We start from the raw sequence: 22205 nt of genomic DNA on the forward strand, positions 1-22205 counted from the left end.
GTGTTTTTCTTGCATCCATTTCACAGGAAAAGGAGTTTGTCACTTATATTGACGAGGTGAAAAACAGTCGATGGAAAGATGCAATAAAAAGTGAGATACATGTCCTTGAGACTAATGGAACTTGGACAATCACACAATTGTCTCTAGGAAAGAAAGCACTTAGTTGCAAGTGGGTGTACAAAATAAAGCATAAAGCTGATGGAAGTATAGAACGGTTCAAAACATGATTAGTAATTCTTGACAACCATCAAAAGAAGGGGATCAATTACACAGAGGCTTTTGCACCTGTTGTAAAAATGGTAACGATACGCACAATGTTATCCGTAGTAGCCACACGAGCTTGGGAATTGCATCAGATGGATGTGTACAATGCATTTTTACACGGGGACCTTGAAAAGGTTGTGTACATGAAGCCGCCTCCTGTAACACCTCATTTTTTGTAAAATAAATTAAAAAGGTTTTTTATTTATAAATAAATAAAGTTTTAGAAAAATGATGAGATTTTTATAATTAAATAAATAAAAAGAAATAATGTTATTAATTAAAATAATGGTTTGAAGGAAAAAAAGAAAGATATTTGATTTATTTATTTGATAGGAAATAAAATAGAGTTCCTTTTTATAAAATATAAAAATAAATAAATAGAGTAAATAATAGGTTATGAATATTGTTCGAATGACGTTGGCAAGTGTACCGATTCGTACAAGTAATATATAAAACGGTAAGACCGAGTATCGTATCCACAGAGAATTTGTTTCACTCAGACACTGTACATTCAGTAAGTAAACATTTGTATAAACTAAAAGCAAAGTAAATATCCAATTGAATTTTGTACTACAGTCTATTTGAGTATAAACTAAAATATCTAGGATTATAGAAGCGAAAACAATCAAGTAAAAAACGTTGGGTTGTTCTACTGAGTTGCTCTTGATGATATTATGTATTTTTCTCTATTTAACATTATCCTAGTATTCTTATGCTGAGAAATTACTCAAACCAAGATCCCTCTAGTAAATGAGCCTAACTCTCTTTAAACTTCGTCCTTGATCCATCAACAAACTTAGCCTAAAAGAGTTGTATTAAGTCTACAACATAATATGAACTAGATTTCTGCACTCCATTCCTAGATAAACAGATTTCTAACTTGTTCTATCAAGTTCTAAGGCTTTAAAGTATTTCCCAATGCTAAAAATCCTAACTATACATACAAATGGATGATTAAACCACAAACATGTAAAAATAAGCATAAATAGAAGCAATGAACACATAAAAATAACATTAAATAGATAATGAAAAAATATTACATCAAGGGTTTAGCAGAACTTCCCAACCAAGAGGCTTAGTCTTTCATTAGAAGAAATATGTTCTCAATACAAGGAAGGAACAGAGTTTAGTGAAAGAAAATGACAAAGAATGGTTGAGGATGTCTCCTTCAACTTCTAAAATCCTAACTTCACTCCTCTAACGTAAACTCTCTTAGCAGCTCTATTTCTGTCACTTCAACTTCTCCTTGTGTTCTGTTTTTTGACTCTCTCCCAAAGTTTCCGCCAACTTCAGTGTTTTAAAGGGTTCTTGGACGTTTCTGCTTTTGAAGGCTCGCTTAACGAGACTGACTCGCTAAGCGAGAGTAAGTGAATTTTGGTTTAGCAAGTTGGACGTGCTAAGCGCGAGAAGAGACAACCTACTCGCTGGGCGAGCTGGCGGCGTGCTGAGCGAGCACATCTCTGACTCTTCTAGGATTTCTCAACCAGCTAAGCGAGTAGTAGGCCTCACTTAGCGAATGCCACTCGCTAAGCGGATCTACTTCGCTTAACGAAACATCAGCTACTTGAACCTTCTCTTCTTTTGACCTGAAACTGAAGTAGTTTCAACATTAATTCACAAAATGAGAATATCTAATATATAAAATCACACTAAATATAAAATATGTGCAATTCCTACAAAACGAACCATAAATTAGAGGAAAGACGCCAATTTTGTGCAAATATTCAATACAAAACTAAGTCATGAATAGAGACTAACAAATACCCTAGTTATAAATAGAGACATATTAGATTAGTTTTCATACTGACGAGCTCTACGTCTCTTTTTCCTCTCAATTTTGTTTTCTCTTTCCCCTCCAAAAACTCTCTCTTTTTCCCGCATACACTCAAACCTGTCTTAGTAAAATGATGATCTCGGACTTGTTAACCGTTGGATCGTCGTGATATTCTCACCGTTGGAAATTGTGAAAAAATGGCGAAGCTAAGAGAAATGTCCTTCGCATCGTAACTTTCTCTTTTTCCGCAAAAACTCAAAACCTGTCCAATAAAATTATGATCTTGTACTCGTTAACCGTTGGATCGTTATGAGATTTAGATGCCTAGTTTGCAATTCAATTCCGCACACCTTCACCGTTGAGATTTGTGAGATATTATTTATGGAGAGAGAAAAGTGAATTGCATGAAAAGAGTATAAAATGAATGCTTTAATTTCTCCTCTTTCTCTCTTATGTGTAATTATTATATTATCCTGAATTATTAGCCTTTAATCATGTAAATCAATTTGTTTCTAGTTTAGAATAATTTTAAGAGTTTGATTTGGAGAATTAATTTGTATAACTCAATTTTAAGAGATTTTTGTTATAATTCTTTTATATATATTTATGTCTTGACAAAGTATGAAATACAGAACCTAAATATTCTGTCATATAATCTTTTATTTTTAGGTGATGAACTCAAGGCATGCACCGTAGCACGTGAATTTGCAAACATTCTCCGAGTTTGTACAAGGCGAGGTAACTGGTCGGTAGAGATCAATATAAAATGCAAACCTTATTATTATTAAAATTCTATTGTGTAAGAAGAGTTTGTGTCTTAGAGACACATATAGATGACAATAACCTATATCGGAAACATCACAGGAAACTTCACATAACGCAGCTAACTACCCAATTTAAGTTATCATCTAAACAACTAAATGAAAGTTTACAAATTGAATCACCTTGTGCACAAGGATAAGTTTTTTTTTTTTTATCATTTGCCATGAAGTAAAAGCAGATTGCCATTAACTGAACGCCAGAGGGTTTACACCGCTTGCCCATTAACTGATAAATAAATATCTTTTATTTTAAATCAAAGTAATGGAAGAAAGTTTTTTAATCCAATCTTAAGAAATTAAATGCACGAATAGGAAATCTTAAGAAATCAAATTTGAGGATAAGGTACGAAACCCACGATCTGTTAGTTATAAATAATTATAATTTTTTTAAAAAAAAAAAGATAAGGTAGTTTTTTTTAGGAAAACGACTGTTCGTTCATGAGTACGAGAAATTAGTTTCACGATGAAACAATAATAGTTTCATGTAATATCTTTTAATTTAATTTTATATGCATAACACGGTGTTATTATGATTAAAAAGTACAGTGAGTTGATCAATCCAATAACTTGTTCTTTGAACTAATTAATGTGAATCCCTTTTTTTATTTACTTTTATATGCATAACATGATGTGGTCTATAATTATTATAATGAGAAGATTTCAATTTAGTATACACTTTTTGTTAGACATTTTTATCTTTAATTTTCATTAAACAATTATCACCGTTCATTCTTGTATTTTATTTAACCTCTTTTTGTTTTTTGATTTTTTTTTTTACAAAGAAACGCTCATATAATTTCATTGCTAATAAGAGAGTGAATACATGCTGGAATGAAATAAAAAAACATGTAAGCTAACATAAAATCTCTGACTAAGACATAAATAACTTGATTGGCTTGCCTTGAACAAACTTTACTGAAAAGTGTTGTAAATGAGATAGTTCATTCTTACATGTCATTGTTTGTATAACAGCTTCGCTTCACAGCATCAACAATATAAGCTTGCAATCAGATTTGAAAATCACATGAGATAGATTGAAATCAATTGTCCATTTGATGATAGCATGCTAATGCACCAGCTTCAATAGATGAGATGCTTCCTCGACAACAGATCGTTTTTGCAGACAAACAAGTGAAAAACTACCATGATGTTCGAGGTTTATCCTAACTGCCACAGGAGGTTTGCATTTTGTTTTTTAAAAGATATATAAAGAGACACTAAATATCTCTCCTTTTCCTAATTTTAACTAAAAGTGATAGTTAATCAAACTAAATTAAGTTGATATTTTTCTTTATTTTTTTTTATTTATATACACAACATACAATGAAAAACTAAAAACTTGCATTCGAACTTATTATGTGAATCCCTTTTTATTTATTTTTTAATACATAACATGGTGTCATTTTGACTAAAAGTAATAGATCAAACTAAGTTAAGTTGACATTTTTCTTTAATTTTGTTTTATTACTATTATGCACGACTTTGGATGAAAAATTCAAACTAATTAATGTGAACCGCTTTTTAATTTATCTTTATATACAAAACATGATGTCACTTTAAAAGTGACAATTGACCAAACAAAATTAAGTTGACATCTTTCTTTAATTTTGTTTATTATTATTATATGCCATTTTGATTTAAAGAGACATTTACGTAGGCCAAGAAATACAAATTCTGTTATAAGGAGCCTTCGACTACAACGACTGATAGCAACACCTTTATCTAAGGGCCTTCTCTATTCAAGTGTGGATTTTCAATCCTTATGTTATGTAATGTTGCTTGCTTTGATGTTAAAAAAAAAATGTTATGTTGCTTGCTAAAGCGTTTTTTTTTGGGTGCAAATTAGTTCGATGCCCGAGTTATCATAAGGTAAGCCCAAATGCTATCACAGGAAATTAATTCTGCTTGATTTGTTTAAACAAAAATAATTGAAAAGCATAAAGCATTACTCCATTCCACACTGTCGATGGCTTCCTCATCTCTTTTTCAGTCTCTCCCTTTCTCTCTCAAAACCACTAAACCCTACGCGCTTCCCAAACCCGCCGCCAATTTCGTAATCCGCGCCCAATCCCCCCTCACTCAGAACACCAACGCCGCCTCCTCCGCCTCCAAGCATCGCCGCCCCGCCGACGAGAACATCCGCGACGAGGCCCGCCGCATCAATGCTCCCCACGACCACCACCTCTTCTCGGCCAAATACGTCCCTTTCAATGCCGACCCTTCCTCCTCCACGACGGAGTCCTACTCGCTCGACGAGATCGTCTACCGCTCCCAATCCGGTGGCCTCCTCGACGTCCAGCACGACATGGACGCCCTCAAGCGCTTCGACGGCGAGTACTGGCGCAACCTCTTCGACTCTCGCGTCGGCAAGACCACCTGGCCCTACGGCTCCGGCGTCTGGAGCAAAAAAGAGTGGGTCCTCCCTGAGATCCACGACGACGACATCGTCTCCGCCTTCGAAGGAAACTCCAACCTCTTCTGGGCCGAGCGTTTCGGCAAACAGTTCCTCGGCATGAACGATTTGTGGGTCAAACACTGCGGAATCAGCCACACCGGCAGCTTCAAGGATCTCGGCATGACCGTCCTCGTTAGCCAGGTCAACCGCTTGAGAAAAATGAATCGCCCCGTCGTCGGTGTCGGTTGCGCCTCCACCGGTGACACCTCCGCCGCTTTATCTGCTTATTGCGCTTCGGCGGCGATTCCTTCCATTGTGTTTCTGCCTGCTAATAAAATCTCGCTTGCTCAACTTGTTCAGCCTATTGCCAATGGTGCCTTTGTGTTGAGTATCGACACTGATTTTGATGGTTGCATGCAGTTGATCAGAGAGGTCACTGCTGAGTTGCCTATTTATTTGGCTAACTCTCTCAACAGTTTGAGATTGGAAGGGCAGAAAACTGCTGCTATTGAGATTCTGCAGCAGTTTGATTGGCAGGTTCCTGATTGGGTCATTGTGCCTGGTGGCAACCTTGGCAACATTTATGCCTTTTACAAAGGCTTCAAGATGTGTCAAGAGCTTGGTCTTGTGGATAAGATTCCAAGGCTTGTTTGTGCCCAGGCTGCCAATGCTGATCCTTTGTATTTGTACTTTAAATCCGGCTGGAAGGAGTTTAAGCCTGTGAAGTCAAGCACTACCTTTGCCTCTGCCATTCAAATTGGTGATCCTGTTTCCATCGACAGGGCGGTTCACGCCCTAAAGAGTTGCGATGGGATCGTGGAGGAGGCCACCGAGGAGGAGTTGATGGATGCTACGGCGCAGGCAGATTCCACTGGGATGTTTATCTGCCCCCACACTGGGGTTGCTTTGACTGCTTTGTTTAAGCTCAGGAACAGTGGGCTTATTAAGGCCACTGATAGGACTGTGGTGGTTAGCACTGCTCATGGCCTCAAGTTCACTCAGTCCAAGATCGATTACCATTCTAAGGACATCAAGGACATGGCTTGCCGCTATGCTAACCCTCCCATGCAAGTCAAGGCTGATTTTGGGTCGGTTATGGATGTTTTGAAGACGTATTTGCAGAGTAAGACTCATTAGGTTAGCATTGCAACTTTTTCTCCTCTCTTCCTGAGTTTGCTGCTGATTATTTACTTACTATTATTAGCCACTTCTACTCCTGTTTTGTCTTTTCTATAAGCTAGGTTTGAGTATTGTAGTAATTTGCCTGCTGCATTATGTATGCTGTGCTCCATATTGGGGCATCTTAGTATTTGTTGTAGATTTTCTTTGTTGAGCATTTAATATAATAGCTCAAGTAGAAAAAAATTAATTGGATACAATGAGGGAGGAATGCACATTGTTGGCTTGTTATTACTGGATTCCAGACCAGACCACGCCATCCCCAAAAGAAAATAATTCCAAAAAATATAATTAGAACAGATTTCTTTCACTTTCATGTTATGCTGTTGGCATTAAGCTAAGTGTGGGTATTACCAAGCAACTCTATGCAATCTGTGACAAGTAATTAAATCAAGAAATAAAAAATTACAGCGAAGGAGCGGCATTGTTGGACTGAGTCACATTGCTATGTAGTCATATTTCGTTGAATTAAGTGAAGGCAGCACTACAGCTATTAATTGATGCCACACACATTGAAGTAGTAGGCAATTTATACGCTCCATCTTGTACTTTCTAGTTCCTACACAAATGAATTTTTCTTTGCCATCAAGTAATAGTATTTTATTGTATCAAGCTTGCGTATAAAAGGCCATCAATTTTATCGTGTGATGTACGAATGGAGTTGAATGAAATATAGTGTGTTGAATACCTTCTTTTCCTCTGCTTTTGTTTGTGTGCGTTTGGTTTACTGTTATTATGTACCACTTGCAATTATGATTTGTGATCTCAATAAAGGCCCCGTGACTACTGAATTGTTGAGTTGAAGACAGTGTTTGTAGTGAGGGATAGGTGAAATTTTTGTATGGAAAGTATGCCTTCGAGGCAATAGCAAATTGGAATTACATTTTTTAGTTCAACTTGCATTAGTTATGAACACTCAGATTCTATATTAATTGGTAAATTACTGTATTGTTCACTTCCTTCAATTAGTCCATTGATATAATCTAGTCTTTCAAATTCCGTGGTGCATAACCAGCATACTTGAAATTCTGGGCAAGTAACCTATTTTAAGAGCAAACCAGTTACTCTTGGAAGATACTTCATCCAGTCCTCACCCTTTCTGTAGCTGAGGTTATTTGTACGCAAAAGGTTTCACAAAAGAAAAAGCGTAGAGATTAATCTGGTTTTTTTCCGCGTCGTTGTAAATTTCTTTTACAGTAGATAATATAATTCTCTTTAAAAAGAAATTCGCCTGTGTGCCCAGCCATATTTTACAACATATTCAAATTCATTACAACTAAATAACTGATACAAATGCCACTGGTGGTTCTATAACTTTTTTGCTGAAGGAAATTGGATAGAGTTTTTCGTATAAGATTGAGTAAAACATTTCCCTTGTATCATACTGATCTTTCTTGAGACTAGTCTATTTTAAAAAACTACACATACCTCTATGTATGGTTTCTCTGGGCAGAGTTTCTTTAGGTTCAAAGGAAGAATTGTATAGGTTTTCAAACTAGAATCTAGCGAGAAGGATGGTGAAAATCAAGAATATACGAGGGAGGATTGAGCATTTTGCTTCTTAATATTTCCACTCGACACATTGCTCTTTGGAGGAACTGTTGCCTAAACTTTGTGTGTAAGCAGACCAATCATAGCAGGGTGAATCGTTGACTGCAGAAGCAGTGCCAAAGGAAGTGTTAATCATATGATATCAGAATTTTACATTAAAAAATGCTAGCAACACATTTTTTATTAGGGTTATGTTCTTTTTAACACACTCTTCTATTAATTAAAATTCATTAGAAATTAAAAAAATCATTAAATAAGAAATGAAGCCAATCAAAATTTATGGGTTTTTAGTAAGTTTCAACTAATAGAGAAAAGGGTGTTTATAAAATAGTGTTAAAGAATTTATTGTTAGCATTTTTCTTTTAACAGTAATGAAGTGGCAACATAAAAAAGTAAACATTTCAAGCGTGCAATGTATACATTAATAATAAGTAAAACTGAAATGCGGCTCTACATGTGCAAAAACTATTTTTCAAAAGAACTAATCCTCCTATTTCTCTGTATGAATTTGGACTGAAATGTATTAATGGGAACAAAAGAATTCCCTTCAGAACAAGTCTCAAAAGAATAGAAAAACAAACAAATCAAAGAATTAATTCATCAATTTTGCACCTTAAATTCTACTTGGTCCAGCTTCTGGTTTTGGTGAAGAACGTAGATTGGACGTACCAATCCCTTGCTTCTCCTCCCTTAAACCTGCTCTGAATAGGATAGAACAACAAGATTTCACTTTCAGGTTCTCCGCCATCTTCATTGCTCGGTGAGTCCACAATTTCATCTTCCAAATCTGGCGAATCACTACTCGAGCTACTAATGCTATCTATTCTAACAAAGTCACCCTGCACCCGGAACTTCCACGCCGGCATCTTGAATGGCGGTGGCGGCGGCTCATTACCAGCAACAACCGCATTTTCCTCCAAAGCATAGAAATCCTCTCTCTTGTTTGGTCTAAGGGAAGTAGCCACAACACCCCCACGAACCGGTTCGGTTTTGGATAATGAAACATGCGATGATGAAGCGGTGTTAAGTTTCTTGCGCTTGCTTTTCTTAGAAGAAAACATATTATGAAAAACTGAGGAAGCTTGTGAAGGAATGCTCTTAAAACTTTCAACGCTTCCTAATTGTCTTCGTTTCTTCTTCTTTCCCTTCAAAGATGTCAACAACTCGTTAGTTGCACTTGTTCTCTTATTATTATTCTCCCAACTCCTCCTCTCCGCCGTTACTCCTTCGCCGCCACTTCTATGTTCATGACGCTTTCTTCTTCCAAGTCAAATCCGCGGTAACCGTTAACGTGCGTGTCGTCGTAGAATCGCCACCGTTCATCGGCGGCCATCCACGGCGAATCTTGCCGGAGATCCGGGTGGGAGTTGAAACTCCTGAGCCTGTTAAACGATTTGTACGGCGGCGTTCGATCTGATTCCTCGTACCATGGTCGCAGTGTTGGAGGGGTTGATTTGTCGTATTCGTGGGGCGTGTCGGAGGTGTTGTTCCTGCTGAGGAAGCCACAGAGAATGACGAAGAGGATAAGCACGAAGTTGAGGGAATCCCAGCTCTTCTCGACCGAATTGGGTTTGAAAATTTGGGTGGTGAAAAATTGCAACGTGGGAATTATGACCAGAGTGAATGCGAGTGCAATCACCAGAATGCACATGAGAAGTGCACTGGAGCTCAGGAACAGCGAGTAAGAGCGGCGCAGGCGGCGGCCACCGCCGCTTTCCGTCCAGAATGGTGGCCACGTGTCTTCTTCTTCTTCTTCTTCCATTTTGGTTTTCCCGTAACGTGATCAAGTGATTGATGTTCTGAGAGTTGGTGCGGACGAAAATGGTCTTTTAATTCTCGAGCACGATTGCTTTGGTTTCATTCTTCCTTTTTGTGTTCTTTGCTTGCTTATATACACCTGAATACGTCATTATTATTTAATATAAAGTTATGACTTTTGATGTGCATGTTATATGTTGTTTTAATTTTTTTTATTTCATGAAAATTAATTTAGACAAGCATTTTCTCCTATCAGTTGATTGAGATTTTTTCTTACTGCAATTGAAAAATTATTAAGTGGTATTGATTATTATGATTCTAACTATAATCAAATGTTATTATGAGTATTTTCTTTAAAATTGAAAACTTAAATGCAATTCATATAAAGATTGATTGAAATTATAAATATATAGTGATTGAAAATCATCTAATAAATTTTTGAATAGATTAGAGGGAATGTCAACTAGAATGACGGATTTCAAAAGAGTTAGTATATTATAACAATTTTACTTTATTTATCTCTCTTTTTTTAATTATATAAATATATATAATATAAATGCAATTTCTTCTATATGTATAACTAAGAAACTGTTGGCAACTCAGTGTTGGCTGTATCGCGGAAATGACAGCCAAATAGAAAATGGTGTAAACAATGTCCATGTGCATTTTGAAATTGTCAAATTGAGGGGGAAAAAAGAAAAAGAAAAAAGAAGGTTGTGAATAACATTATTTTTATTTGATTCTTGCAAACTATTACAAAGGACCAATCAATCATTGGACTAACTCAATTCATGCCATATCACGTAATCACGTTACCTATCAATCAAGTTTATAATAATATCATCATTCTCTTAAAAAAGAAGTTTATAACAATATCATTGCGAAATAGCTACAACTGTGTTTTTTTTTTCAATTTAGTTTTTTCCATCACGCCCTGGATTTTTCTATTAATATTGTATTCCTTGATCTTACTTGTGAACATGACTTGGGTGAAGACATTAAAATATGCTGAGCTGGTAATGATATTTTAAAAAAGAGTAATACACTAAACTAGTCCATCAAGTTTTTATTAGTTGTATCTATAGCATTATAAAAAAAATATAGGTTTGGATTTTCGCAGTTATAGTTCAATTTAGTTCTTAAAAATCATAATACTACAGTTGGTTCAATTTAGTTCGGTATAATTCTTAATTTTATTTATTTTTTGTCAAACTTTATTTATTTTTCAGTTAAACTTAAAATTAATCAAACTCTTTTTTATGAATCAATGGGTTAAGATAAAAAAAAATTAAGAATTAAATTAACTTATGCACATAAAAACAAGAAACCATTGCATGTGAAGTAACCGAAGGGGCTGATTTTAATTTAATCAGTGATTTTGAATTTGAGCTTAAGTATATAATTGTATTAAATATATATAAAAAAACTTTGTTGCTTTGTTACATTTGGTTTATAAAAAGAAAATTAGAAACTAAAACTTCTTTTTCATAATTTTAGAGGAAGTAATTATTATTTTATAATTGTAATTTGTAAGACTAATTCGATAGTTTATTTAAAAAAATATAGTTTACTTAAAGGTAAAGAATAAATCTTGGTATTAGTTTTTTTTGTTTTGTTTTAAAGTTAACCTTTGTATTAATTTGGGTATTATTGTATTTTTTATTTAAATTTATTTGAATTTTTTATTTGTTAATAACTATTTTCATTTCATGTATAATAAGTGTTGTTTCAAATGGAAGCACATAAGGTTTATCCAAATGATTCTTTCATATTTGAGATATAATATATATATATATATATATATATATATATTATTGATTAAGGAAAAAGACTTATAATTCCACTTTAATTTTATCTAGTTTAAATTTTGTGAGATTTTTTTTTAAAATAGTTGATTAAATTTTTTTAAAAATAAATAAATAAATTTGGTCCCACGACCAATTGTATTTTTTCTACTCAAAACTCTGAAGATATTATTTTTAATCTAAATATGAAGACACTTAAGTTGGGATTGTGATATGAAATAATTTTAAAGATTAAAAGTGAAAAATTTAGTAGAAATTTAATAAAATTATAAGATATAAGATGAAGTTTTTTTAACAACAAAGATTAAGGTTTGACAAGAAAATCAAAATAATAAAAATATATATATTAAAAGGTAGTTTTAAAAAATATATTACATAACTACTAAACGAATGAGAGCACTAAATTATAAATATATAATAATAATAATAATAATAATAATAATTAGTGACAATGTATTATTAACGTTTGGATATATTTGTCACACTTTTTATACTTTTAGGAACTAAATTTTACATTTGTAATCGGGGTGGAAAGACGAAAAGTAAAAAAAAAAATATTATGATAAATATGCACTATGCAGCAATGGACAAAAGTTAACGACAGAACATATTTGTCACACTTTTTATACTTTGAAGATTAAATTTTATATTTTATTTTAAAGACGCATTTATCGAATTATAAATTAAGAGATAAAAGTGGTTATTTACCCATAAAAAAATGTATTTTTTTAAGGTTTAAAGTGATTAGAGGCATTCGTACTTATATACACCAACTGTAAGGGAATTTTGTTATTTCTCCTCTGAGATTTAGCATAGGTAGGTTCTGCTAATTATGGGTTATCAGGGAAGTAAAACACTCCGTGTCTCTCTATATATATTTTAAATAAAAGAAAGAAGAAAGGTTTAGAAGTTAAAAAAAAAAATAAGAAAAGGAGGTAACCAATTAAAAAGTAGTGGACAATTGTTATAAGAGGAATAAACTGAAGATGGATAAAATTGTTTAAAAAATATATATATCAAATGCGATAATTCTTATTATTACTAATTATAGATTATACATATATATGACTGCAGTTTGAATATGCTAAAGTTGGATTTACAGTAAGATCCAACTAAGATATACATGTTGAGAGAGAGAGGCCAACTATTGAATTGTTTGAGAACATGTTTCAAACAAGTTAATATACAACTGTTTTCAGGTGTGTTCCCCCCAAAGATAGTAAAAGGGTTAAAAACTCCATACACGTAAATTAATGGGACGATAACCATATTGGTTATTGTTCTCAGATTTCTTTTTCAAACAAAGCAACGCTCTTAATCATGGCTTCAAATGCAGGAGAAGAAGAGTCTACCGTGATCGCCATTGATAGCGACCGGAACAGCCTACACGCCGTCAAGTGGGCTGTGGAACATCTTTTGAAGAAGAACGCTTCTTGCACCCTCATTCACGTCAGAACCAAGACTTTGTATTCACGTAGTTACCCGAACCTCATCTCTTATTATTTGCCTCAAACTTGTAGCAATATATTTTCCCCGTGAATAGAACTTGATAATTAAGTTATGTTTTTAACTAATTGCTTCCATAATTATTCATATATTTAGACAAGGTTTTTAAAAAACTGACTACAACTCCAATTGTGATTGCAATCACATTTTTTGGAATCTTTAGGATTGCTTTGAAAGTATAATGTGACTGTATTGACAGTATTTGTTTGTAATTTTTTTTTTTTACAGTGTTAAGAGTTACAAAGGAAGTTGTAATCGCTGTCGTCATAATTTAAATTCTTGCATAAATGAACTTAATTAATTAGCTTCATTTTTTAGGATATATGGATCAATTTTTTTATTTATTTATGCAGATGATTTTGAGGTTATCCCTAAACAAGGTCGTCTGCCAACAGAAGAAGAATTGCACCAATTTTTTCTTCCCTTTCGAGGATTTTGTGCACGAAAAGGGGTGCGTAATGGCCATGGCCATGATATAACTGCTTAACTATAAATTAAGCGCATTTGAAGTCTCCTATATGTGCTTTTCATTGCTGTACTTCACAAGTTCAAACTCCTCATTCCTTACTTTTAATCAAAAAGGACCTATGTAATTATCATATATAGTATATGATTATGAACATTGAATATTTCAGATCGTAGCCAAGGAGTTAGTCCTGCATGACATTGACGTTTCAAATGCGCTTACTGATTACATCATTGACAACTCTATCAGCAATATCGTTGTTGGCGCTTCCCGCTGGAATGCTCTTATAAGGTCCTTCTTTTTCTCTCAAGACACTATATATGCTCTGTATAGTACAAAATGTCATTTCCATATTTTGACGATATTGATCATTTACAATTACACGGTCTCTTCCTTTGCCATAGCCCAAGTTAACAAGAAATAGACTCTTATTGTACCCTTTGCTTGATTCAGAAATGGCAAGATTAGTTTCATCACTTCTTAATAGAATATTGAACCTATAATTTAATAAACAACTATAAAATTTTATTCTATTTTACCTGCTTTTGGAAAAATTGGTTTTTTTTTTTTAAGCTCGGAGGAAAAGACTTTTTCTCTCTCTTTGAACTAATAGTCTTGCTAAATGTTGACCATAGGAAATTTAAAGATGCAGATGTGGCAACAAGCTTAGTCAGATCTGTGCCAGAGACTTGCACGGTGCATGTTATATCAAAAGGAAAAGTGCAGAATATTCGACCTGCAGGCCATTCTCAAAATATTAGTAACGCACTATCAAAATCTTTAAAAGGCATCAAAGGAAGTTTTCAGTCTGAAGATTTAAACAGGTGCGTGCTTGCACAAGTTTTACACTGACAACTTCCATAATCCTTTAAGCTATTGTGTTCAAAATATTTTACGATTTGATGCTGGAAAATAAAATGTTGATGAATTATTAAGTTGTTGTCCTGGACTTGTGCATTAAAATTCGTAACAATACTTTCCAACTTCACTGCAAACCTTAACTGTTTACTACTAATGCATTAGCTTAATATAAATATATCTCCATAAATGGAAAACAAGTTTAGTATATTTTTATTACAAATTATTGACAGTTAAACTCTTAGTTTCTACGCAAGTGAATCAATTACTTTTATCAAATTAATAGAGACAAAGGAGAATAGTGATGAGTGAGAGTTAATAGATTTCCCGTTTTCATCATAATTTTTTTTGTTTTGCTGATCATATTTTGATTCTTAGAAGATGTTATTGCATTTTTGACACTATTAAGTGTACAGAAAATCGGTCAAGTATGGACATAAGCAAGGCTCAAACAATGATGGGGTATCTTTGGTGACACCACGTATGACCAATGGAGAGACTACTTCTCCAAAACTATCAGATGAAAGTTGCTCCTCACAAAATTCATCCAATCGAAGTTCCCTAACGGGTGATACTTCAAAGCTGCTTGGTTATCAATTGACTGAGATGTCACCTGAAAACCAAGATGTAGTTGAAAATTCAGGCAGTTACACTTTTAGGAGCAATTCTTGTAAAATATCCCAAGTAAGTAACATTACATTATATACAACTTTTATATGACAAGGCTACTTACTTTTAGCATAATCTTACACCTTAAAAAACAATAATTTGGCATATAGATTTTGTAATCTTGTCCTACATATTAAAAATAGAATGGGGCATGAGGGTTAGATACATACCCCCTATTTGGCTATCATAAAATATACAGATAAGCATAAAGTAATTGGCCTTGGTGTATGCATATTCATTTCTTTCAATCTATTAGTTGAACTCGCTAAACTGTAATTGTTGAAACGACTAAAAGTGATTAATCACACAACAAATTGTTCTCTAGTCAACTCATTTGATATTTTTATCTTTCCTCTATCACCTACTTTGAAAATTGTATTGAACAATTTGGTTGTTTGGTTTTGCTTTTAGTTTCAATCTTAAATGTTGCATTGGCTTTGGGATTTTCTGCACATTTTTTCATTCATAAGTGGACAATTAAAGCTTGGTTATCTTACAGAAAAGCTTTGAAATAGAAAAAAGGAACCCAAAACTAGAACTAGAGAGAAAGACAAAGAAGTGTAATTCGACCCGTAGGGAAACCACAACAACACATAAGGTAGTATTGTGTTATAAATTTAAACTCACCCTATGGCTTTCAGAGTAATACACCAAAAACGGTAATTTAAAAAAGATTGGTATTGTCATTTAGGCAATGAAGCATGAAAAGTTTACGCAAAAAGAAGATGCAGTTAAAGCTTGGCTTCCTGAAGAGGCTACATTGACTTTGACAGAGGTAGAAAGGAAGAAAACCAAGGCATCTATGGAGTCAGCTGAAATGTTAAAATGCCTAGCAGAAATGAAGAGTCACAAGGGAAAACAAACTGGAATAAGAGCCATGCATGAGGAAGAAGAGAGGAATAAAGCATTAAATGCTAGTGCTTGTAATAACAAAATTTTATTTAAAAGATACAATATTAAAGAAATTGAAGTTGCAACTAATTACTTTGACAATGCCCTCAAAATCGGTGAAGGTGGTTATGGACCTGTTTTTAAAGGAGTGCTTGATCACACTGAGGTTGCAATCAAGGCCCTCAAACCAGACATATCCCAAGGGGAAAGGCAGTTTCAACAAGAGGTGACCATACTTCTCACTTTGTGTGTGTGTGGTGGGGGGAGAGGGTGAGAGAGAGTGTTTTAAAATTGATTCAATTGCATCATCTAATTTTTAAAATTGATTCAATTTATTTTTTTTGTCTAAATTAAATTAACGATATTAAAAAATATATATTTTGTGATGGTTTAAAATCATTTAGTGATAGTTTTAAATTATCACAAAGTATAATTTTTAAATATCATTATCTTAATTTTGACTGTAAAATCAAATTAAATTGTTTTTAAAAATTAAAAGGTTAAATTGAATTTAAAAAAAATTAAAAGATGAAATTAAATCTAAAAAATAAATTAGAAGATTAAAAACTAATTTAAGCTTTTATTTGACAACATATGTTAGTATTTTCATTTATTATTTTTGAAATTGGTACAATGCAGGTTAATGTTTTGAGCACAATAAAGCATCCAAACATGGTTCAACTGCTAGGTGCCTGTCCAGAGTACGGGTGCCTTGTATATGAGTACATTGAAAATGGTAGCTTAGAAGATCGCCTCTTCCAAAAAGATAACACTCCAACAATTCCATGGAAAGTTCGATTCAAAATAGCATCAGAAATTGCCACTGGCCTTCTTTTCCTTCACCAGACAAAGCCTGAGCCGGTTGTGCATCGTGATCTCAAGCCAGCAAACATTTTGTTGGACCGCAACTATGCGAGCAAGATCACTGATGTGGGTTTGGCAAGGCTAGTTCCTCCTAGTGTAGCCAACAAAACCACTCAATACCACAAGACAACTGCAGCTGGTACATTTTGCTACATTGACCCAGAATATCAACAAACTGGACTATTGGGTGTAAAATCAGACATATATTCATTAGGTGTAATGCTGCTACAAATTATCACTGGAAAACCTCCAATGGGTGTGGCACACCTTGTTGAGGAGGCTATAGACAAAGGTAAACTCCAAGAGGTGCTTGATCCAAATGTCACAGATTGGCCCCTTGAAGAGACTTTATCATATGCTAGGTTGGCTTTGAAGTGTTGTGAGATGAGAAAACGGGATAGACCAGACCTTCGTTCTGTCATTTTGCCAGAGCTGAATCGACTCCGAAATCTGTGAGAAGGAGCCATTTACACTGATATTGTACCCGCCAAATAGGTTAGTGACTAACTTATTGAATTTATTTACACCTACTTATGCTTTGATCAAAACCCAAGTTGATAAAAACTCAGTTTGCAAAACTTCAACATGCATCATACGTATAGAAAACAATTTTATTTTTCTTACAAGATGCACAATATAGTACAAGCCATTTCTAGAAGTCCATTTTTCCAAATTTGTGGCATTTGCCAAAGATTAAGCTAAATCAAACTATGACATAAAAGCTTATTGATCATATCATGTGAATTTCCTAGAAGTTCTTTCAAATTATAATTTTCTATCTTGTACAACCAGGAATAAAATGAATAACAATCCTAATATGGAAATGGAAAATTCAACGTATATCCATATAAGTCGTTTGTGGAAACCAGGCCACTTACCATCAATTGGGAAAATGAACATGAAGGATGCTTATCAAAGCTGCTGGTCATTTGTAGATGGCTCAAGTCTGTTGTCCCAACAAAATCTTATTGCCATTTTAAAGAAACATCTTTCTTAGAAGTCATGAGTTCCTATAATTTATGTCTTCTTTCTATTATTAGCAAGGAACATCAATAGATGACCCATTTTCATGTTGTTAATTTTTTTTTTCTTGCACGGGTTTCTAATTAATCATAGTAAGAGACAAGGAGAACTGTTGTCACCCAGCACTCTCTTACCCTTGTTCACTTTGTACAGTACATATCTACTTATAACTTCAATCTCCAGAGAGTGGTCTGCGCCTATAATATTTTTTTCATTATATATTTGTATAAATATGAATTAAGATCAATTGACCACATTTATTAATTATAATCGTAATATTCGTACTAGTAAGAAGTTTAGACATGCTTAGTTAAGGAATTATTTTGAAGAAAAAATTACTAACTTAAAATTATTAATTTGATAAATTACAAAATTAATAGATAAGTTAGTTAAAAGTTGATAAACAAGCTAGTAATAAAATTAGAATATTTAATAAAAACCGACAGAGTAAATGATAAGTGTAAAATGCTATTAAAATATACATTTAGAATATGTTGTATAAGACAAATTAGCTAATACTAGTACAAAAAATGTTTTTAACATAAGAATTTTACCAAGTTGGCTTTGATTTGTACAACTCAACAATCTTACCGTGTTTGCTATGTCAGTAAGACGTTTGAGATTAGTTTTTGAGATTGTTACGTCGTACAAACAATCTAAAAAATATTTTTTTTATACCAATTCTAAAATAATGATTGTAAAATGTTTATTTCATTATTAAAAAATTACAAATATTTTATTTCATTGCACAAAGAAATAATCTAAAAAATATTGTTTAAAGTAAATACACTGATTACAACTAAAGTTTTGTGAAATTACATAAATAATTCTTTCTTTTACTTCTATACTAACTGCCTTAATTTTTGAAAAATATACATTGACATTCTTTTATATATTATGCTAACCTCTCTTAGTTAATTGAAAAATATTACATCAAATTTTCCTAAAAAAAGTTATTGTAAAATTTTATAAAAAAATTGTATAATTACACAAAACCTCCCGGTGTTCAGTGTAATTTTTTTCTACTTCTAGATTTTTTTTAAATGACAAAACTTTCTAAATTAGTTATACTAAGAATTAATTTAGAAATATAATTTTATATATTGGTTCTTAGTATAATCGATGTAGAAAATTCTAAAGTTTTCTAATTGAAACAATGTGCTCATATTTTCCTTCTTACTCCAACTTTTTAACTCTCATTCTCTGGTTTGATGATGTCTAGAGGAAAATATTTCAAAGTTGATGTACCATGTACGTTTGAAATTTTTCTCTCCCTAATTTTAACTTCAGTTTTAAACCCTACTTTCACCTCTGTTATCTCTCTCATGGAAGGCACATGCATGTTTTGTTCAAAGATTCCAAATAGTGTGCTTAAGACTCACTATCTGAAGTTAATTTACACTGCATTTCAATTACAAATTGTCATGTAATGGAAAATTATTAATTTTTACAATAATTATTTCAAATTATATATGTTCAGTTGAATATAAAGAAAATAAAGAAAAACACAAACAATATTTCCTTTTCTATTTGCTTAAAGAAAATGAAAAAAAGAAGTTTCTCGTTTTCGATTAGAACCGGAAATAAAAAAATCTAACCGAACCGAACCGGACCCTTAACGCGCCGCCATACTCCAAATCATAACCCTCCACACAGCGTCGTTCTTCTGCAATTCTCTGATTCATTCCTTTCTCTCTCAAAACCCTAACCCTAACCCCAATCCCCAGAGTCTGGAAGCCTCTCCAATGGCGTACCAGACCCCCGATCAAGATTCAGGTTCCGATCCGAAGACCCCAACGCGCCTCTACAACCCCTACAAGGATCTCGAAGTCCCCATTCGCAACCTCTACCAGCTCCCAACCTCCCCGGAGTACCTCTTCGTCGAGGAGGCCCGCCGCAAGCGCCGATCCTGGGGCGAGAACCTCACCTTCTATACCGGCTGCGGCTACCTCTCCGGCGCTGTCGGTGGCGCCGCCTCCGGCCTCGTCGGCGGCGTTAAATCCTTCGAGTCCGGCGACACCGCCAAGCTCCGCGTCAACCGCGTCCTCAACTCCTCCGGCCACGCCGGCCGCGCCTGGGGCAACCGCCTCGGCGTCATCGGCCTCCTTTACGCCGGCATCGAGAGCGGGATCGAGGCAACGAGGGACACCGACGACGTCTGGAACAGCGTCGCGGCGGGACTCGGCACCGGCGCGCTGTATCGTGCAGCGAGAGGGGTGCGTTCGGCGGCGGTGGCGGGCGCCGTCGGCGGCGTCGTGGTTGGAGTCGCTGTCACGGCGAAGCAGGCTTTGAAACGCTACGTGCCTATATGATGAGAACAAAACTTTGTGTGAGCGCTTAATTTTTTTCTTCCTTTTTTTGGGGGGTTACTATCAATTTTGAGCGATTGTTAGGTATAAGCATTATTATACCAGCATGTGGCAGCGTTGCTGTTGCAAACAATTGGTTTTATTATTATGCATATTTTTTTTTCAGCTTGATAATGACTAACCTTTCTAATGTAATTTGTCGAAACATCTTGCATGAATAATTGGGACGGCTTTAATGCTGGATATATAGTATCAAGAATATTGTTCCTCTTTCGGTGGATGCAAATGGAAGATTATGTTAACGGTGTCACAAATGTTGTTGTGGTACATGATTTGATAGAAGTAGAGTTGTTAGGATTAGTTTTTGTGATGAAAGAAGCCCGTATTATGCTTGTGTTCCTATGATTAATGAATTCAGGGGATTTGCGTTTTAGATCCAAATAGGTTCTCTGATATTTGTCCAATGCATTGGGTTCCAAGGTTCAGTATAAAGTATGTGTATCTTTTGGTGATTTCTGGTAGAGTATCATTGGAGATTTTTTTTATTTTTTTTATTTTGCAACTTTGGGTATGGTTGTTTTGTGAATGAGCTTTGCATCATTCAACCATGTTTTTGTGCCCTTATTTATACCTTTATATCTTAGGGGGATCAGCTAGAATGTTGTGTTCAATCATTTAAACACTTTAGCTAATAGTGTATTGACAGTGACTGGTATAAGAATTCGATTGTTCTCTATATGAGATAACAAAACATATGCTGTTGTTCTCTGGTTCGACTACATATTATCTTATGAAGCTATCGACTGATAGATTTTGCTTCATTGATAAAACCTTAACTTCCTGCAAGAGAGCAGTTTTCCTGATAAAAGAATGTTTGCACAAGTAATCAGTGTTTTGACAGAATTAAGTTGACATATTTTGCTTCAACTTAGTCACCATTATAGATTTGCTCTTTCCACCCTTGTGGATTCTGGAGTCTAATCTTGTCGTGTATGAACTTCGAGTAATTTGGCTTGCACTTATGATGCAATAAGAACTTAAACATGCTAGTACTTTATTAACTACCCCAATCTCTTACCTCTTAACTGATGCTATTATTGTAGATTATTTTGCCCAAACCTAAGCAATAGAAGTATCCATTGAGCCTTTCTGTCTACTATTACCCATTATGGCTTCTTGTTTGTCTTACTAGGTGTTGTCTAGTGCTATAGTTGACTGAAGAAAAAATTCTGATTAAAGGATGGTGTTGGTTGGTATTCTATATAGTTATATATTGCCTATTAGCACTGAGTTTTTTTTTCCTTTATGTTCTTTTGTCTCATCTATGCAATTCAGTTTGCCTGTGTACCCTTCTGCTAGATTATGATATTTGGTAATAAAAGTTGGCATGGAAACCTACTAGGGTTGGACTAGTTTTTATTTTTATTTTTTTTATCTTTTGTTTGGGGGGTAGGTACTTTGCACATGGGATTCTATGTTCAAAGTTCAAGCAAGCAAAGGTATTAGGTAGTTAGCAACTTCCTGTTAACTTGGGGGATACCTGTGTGTTTCCTTTGGGATTGGACTTGTTCTTCTCCGTGAATGAAGAAACAAGGTGGGTGGTTATAGGTCATGCTCCATTTCGTTTTAAGCTCATCTGTTGTTGATTATTACAGTTTAATAGGTGTAGCGAGTCCTACTCAGTGGGAAAAGGCTTTGATGGTTGTTTCAGTTCAGTAATCAGTATAGCTTGCATTTTGATAATAGTCTCGTCCTGCTCAAGTGCTCATAACTTGATGAATAATATTGGTTCCTGTTGTCTGTAGATGCCTCGATTTCTTAGAAAAAAGGATGCCTCGATTTATAGTAGGATTATTGGAAACCGGTTTGAAATACAGAGAAAGAGTTAAACATGTGTGGATTGGCTTAATGTAAGAAAACAACAAGAAAACAGATATTGAGGAATGAGGACAAGAGAAAAACTTATGGTTGTGTAAATGCCAACTATGTTTCTCTTTTGTTCGTAAGATCTCAAATTTCATTGTATATTTTTTTTGTTGGACAAGCACCCATAACAGTGGAGATTTGCAATC

The 22205-nt window shown here is 34.3% G+C and overlaps 3 protein-coding genes and 1 pseudogene across 3 annotated transcripts; 3 read left to right on the forward strand and 1 right to left on the reverse strand.

Moving 5' to 3' along the window:
• The first annotated feature begins 4668 nt into the window (after positions 1-4668).
• On the forward strand, positions 4669-7122 carry LOC114376879 (threonine synthase, chloroplastic-like). The gene has a single exon (XM_028335190.1). The coding sequence runs from the start codon at positions 4826-4828 to the stop codon at positions 6389-6391; it is 1566 nt and encodes a 521-aa protein (XP_028190991.1). The 5' UTR covers positions 4669-4825; the 3' UTR covers positions 6392-7122.
• A 641-nt stretch (positions 7123-7763) lies between these two features.
• Positions 7764-9831, reverse strand: LOC114376880 (annotated as a pseudogene).
• Positions 9832-12774: 2943 nt separating this feature from the next.
• On the forward strand, positions 12775-17282 carry LOC114373406 (putative U-box domain-containing protein 53). Its single transcript, XM_028330869.1, has 7 exons — positions 12775-13021; positions 13407-13504; positions 13689-13810; positions 14155-14343; positions 14794-15061; positions 15738-16163; positions 16577-17282. Exons 1-7 carry the CDS (start codon positions 12868-12870, stop codon positions 17255-17257), a joined length of 1938 nt encoding a protein of 645 aa, XP_028186670.1. The 5' UTR covers positions 12775-12867; the 3' UTR covers positions 17258-17282.
• A 2136-nt stretch (positions 17283-19418) lies between these two features.
• On the forward strand, positions 19419-20443 carry LOC114375010 (mitochondrial import inner membrane translocase subunit TIM23-2-like). Its single transcript, XM_028332744.1, has one exon. It carries the CDS (start codon positions 19570-19572, stop codon positions 20134-20136), a length of 567 nt encoding a protein of 188 aa, XP_028188545.1. The 5' UTR covers positions 19419-19569; the 3' UTR covers positions 20137-20443.
• Positions 20444-22205: the final 1762 nt, after the last annotated feature.

This window comes from Glycine soja, chromosome 11 (genome assembly GCF_004193775.1).
Source record: "Glycine soja cultivar W05 chromosome 11, ASM419377v2, whole genome shotgun sequence".
In the NCBI taxonomy this organism is placed as follows: Eukaryota; Viridiplantae; Streptophyta; class Magnoliopsida; order Fabales; family Fabaceae; genus Glycine; species Glycine soja.

Bases quoted from the DNA above. Each gene is read 5' to 3' on its own strand.
- LOC114376879 (XM_028335190.1), top strand. From the start codon at position 4,826: ATGGCTTCCTCATCTCTTTTTCAGTCTCTCCCTTTCTCTCTCAAAACC.
- LOC114373406 (XM_028330869.1), top strand. From the start codon at position 12,868: ATGGCTTCAAATGCAGGAGAAGAAGAGTCTACCGTGATCGCCATTGAT. The intron at 13,022-13,406 runs GTAGTTACCCGA...TTATTTATGCAG, and splicing joins AACCAAGACTTTGTATTCAC to ATGATTTTGAGGTTATCCCT. The intron at 15,062-15,737 runs GTAAGTAACATT...ATTGTCATTTAG, and splicing joins ATTCTTGTAAAATATCCCAA to GCAATGAAGCATGAAAAGTT.
- LOC114375010 (XM_028332744.1), top strand. From the start codon at position 19,570: ATGGCGTACCAGACCCCCGATCAAGATTCAGGTTCCGATCCGAAGACC.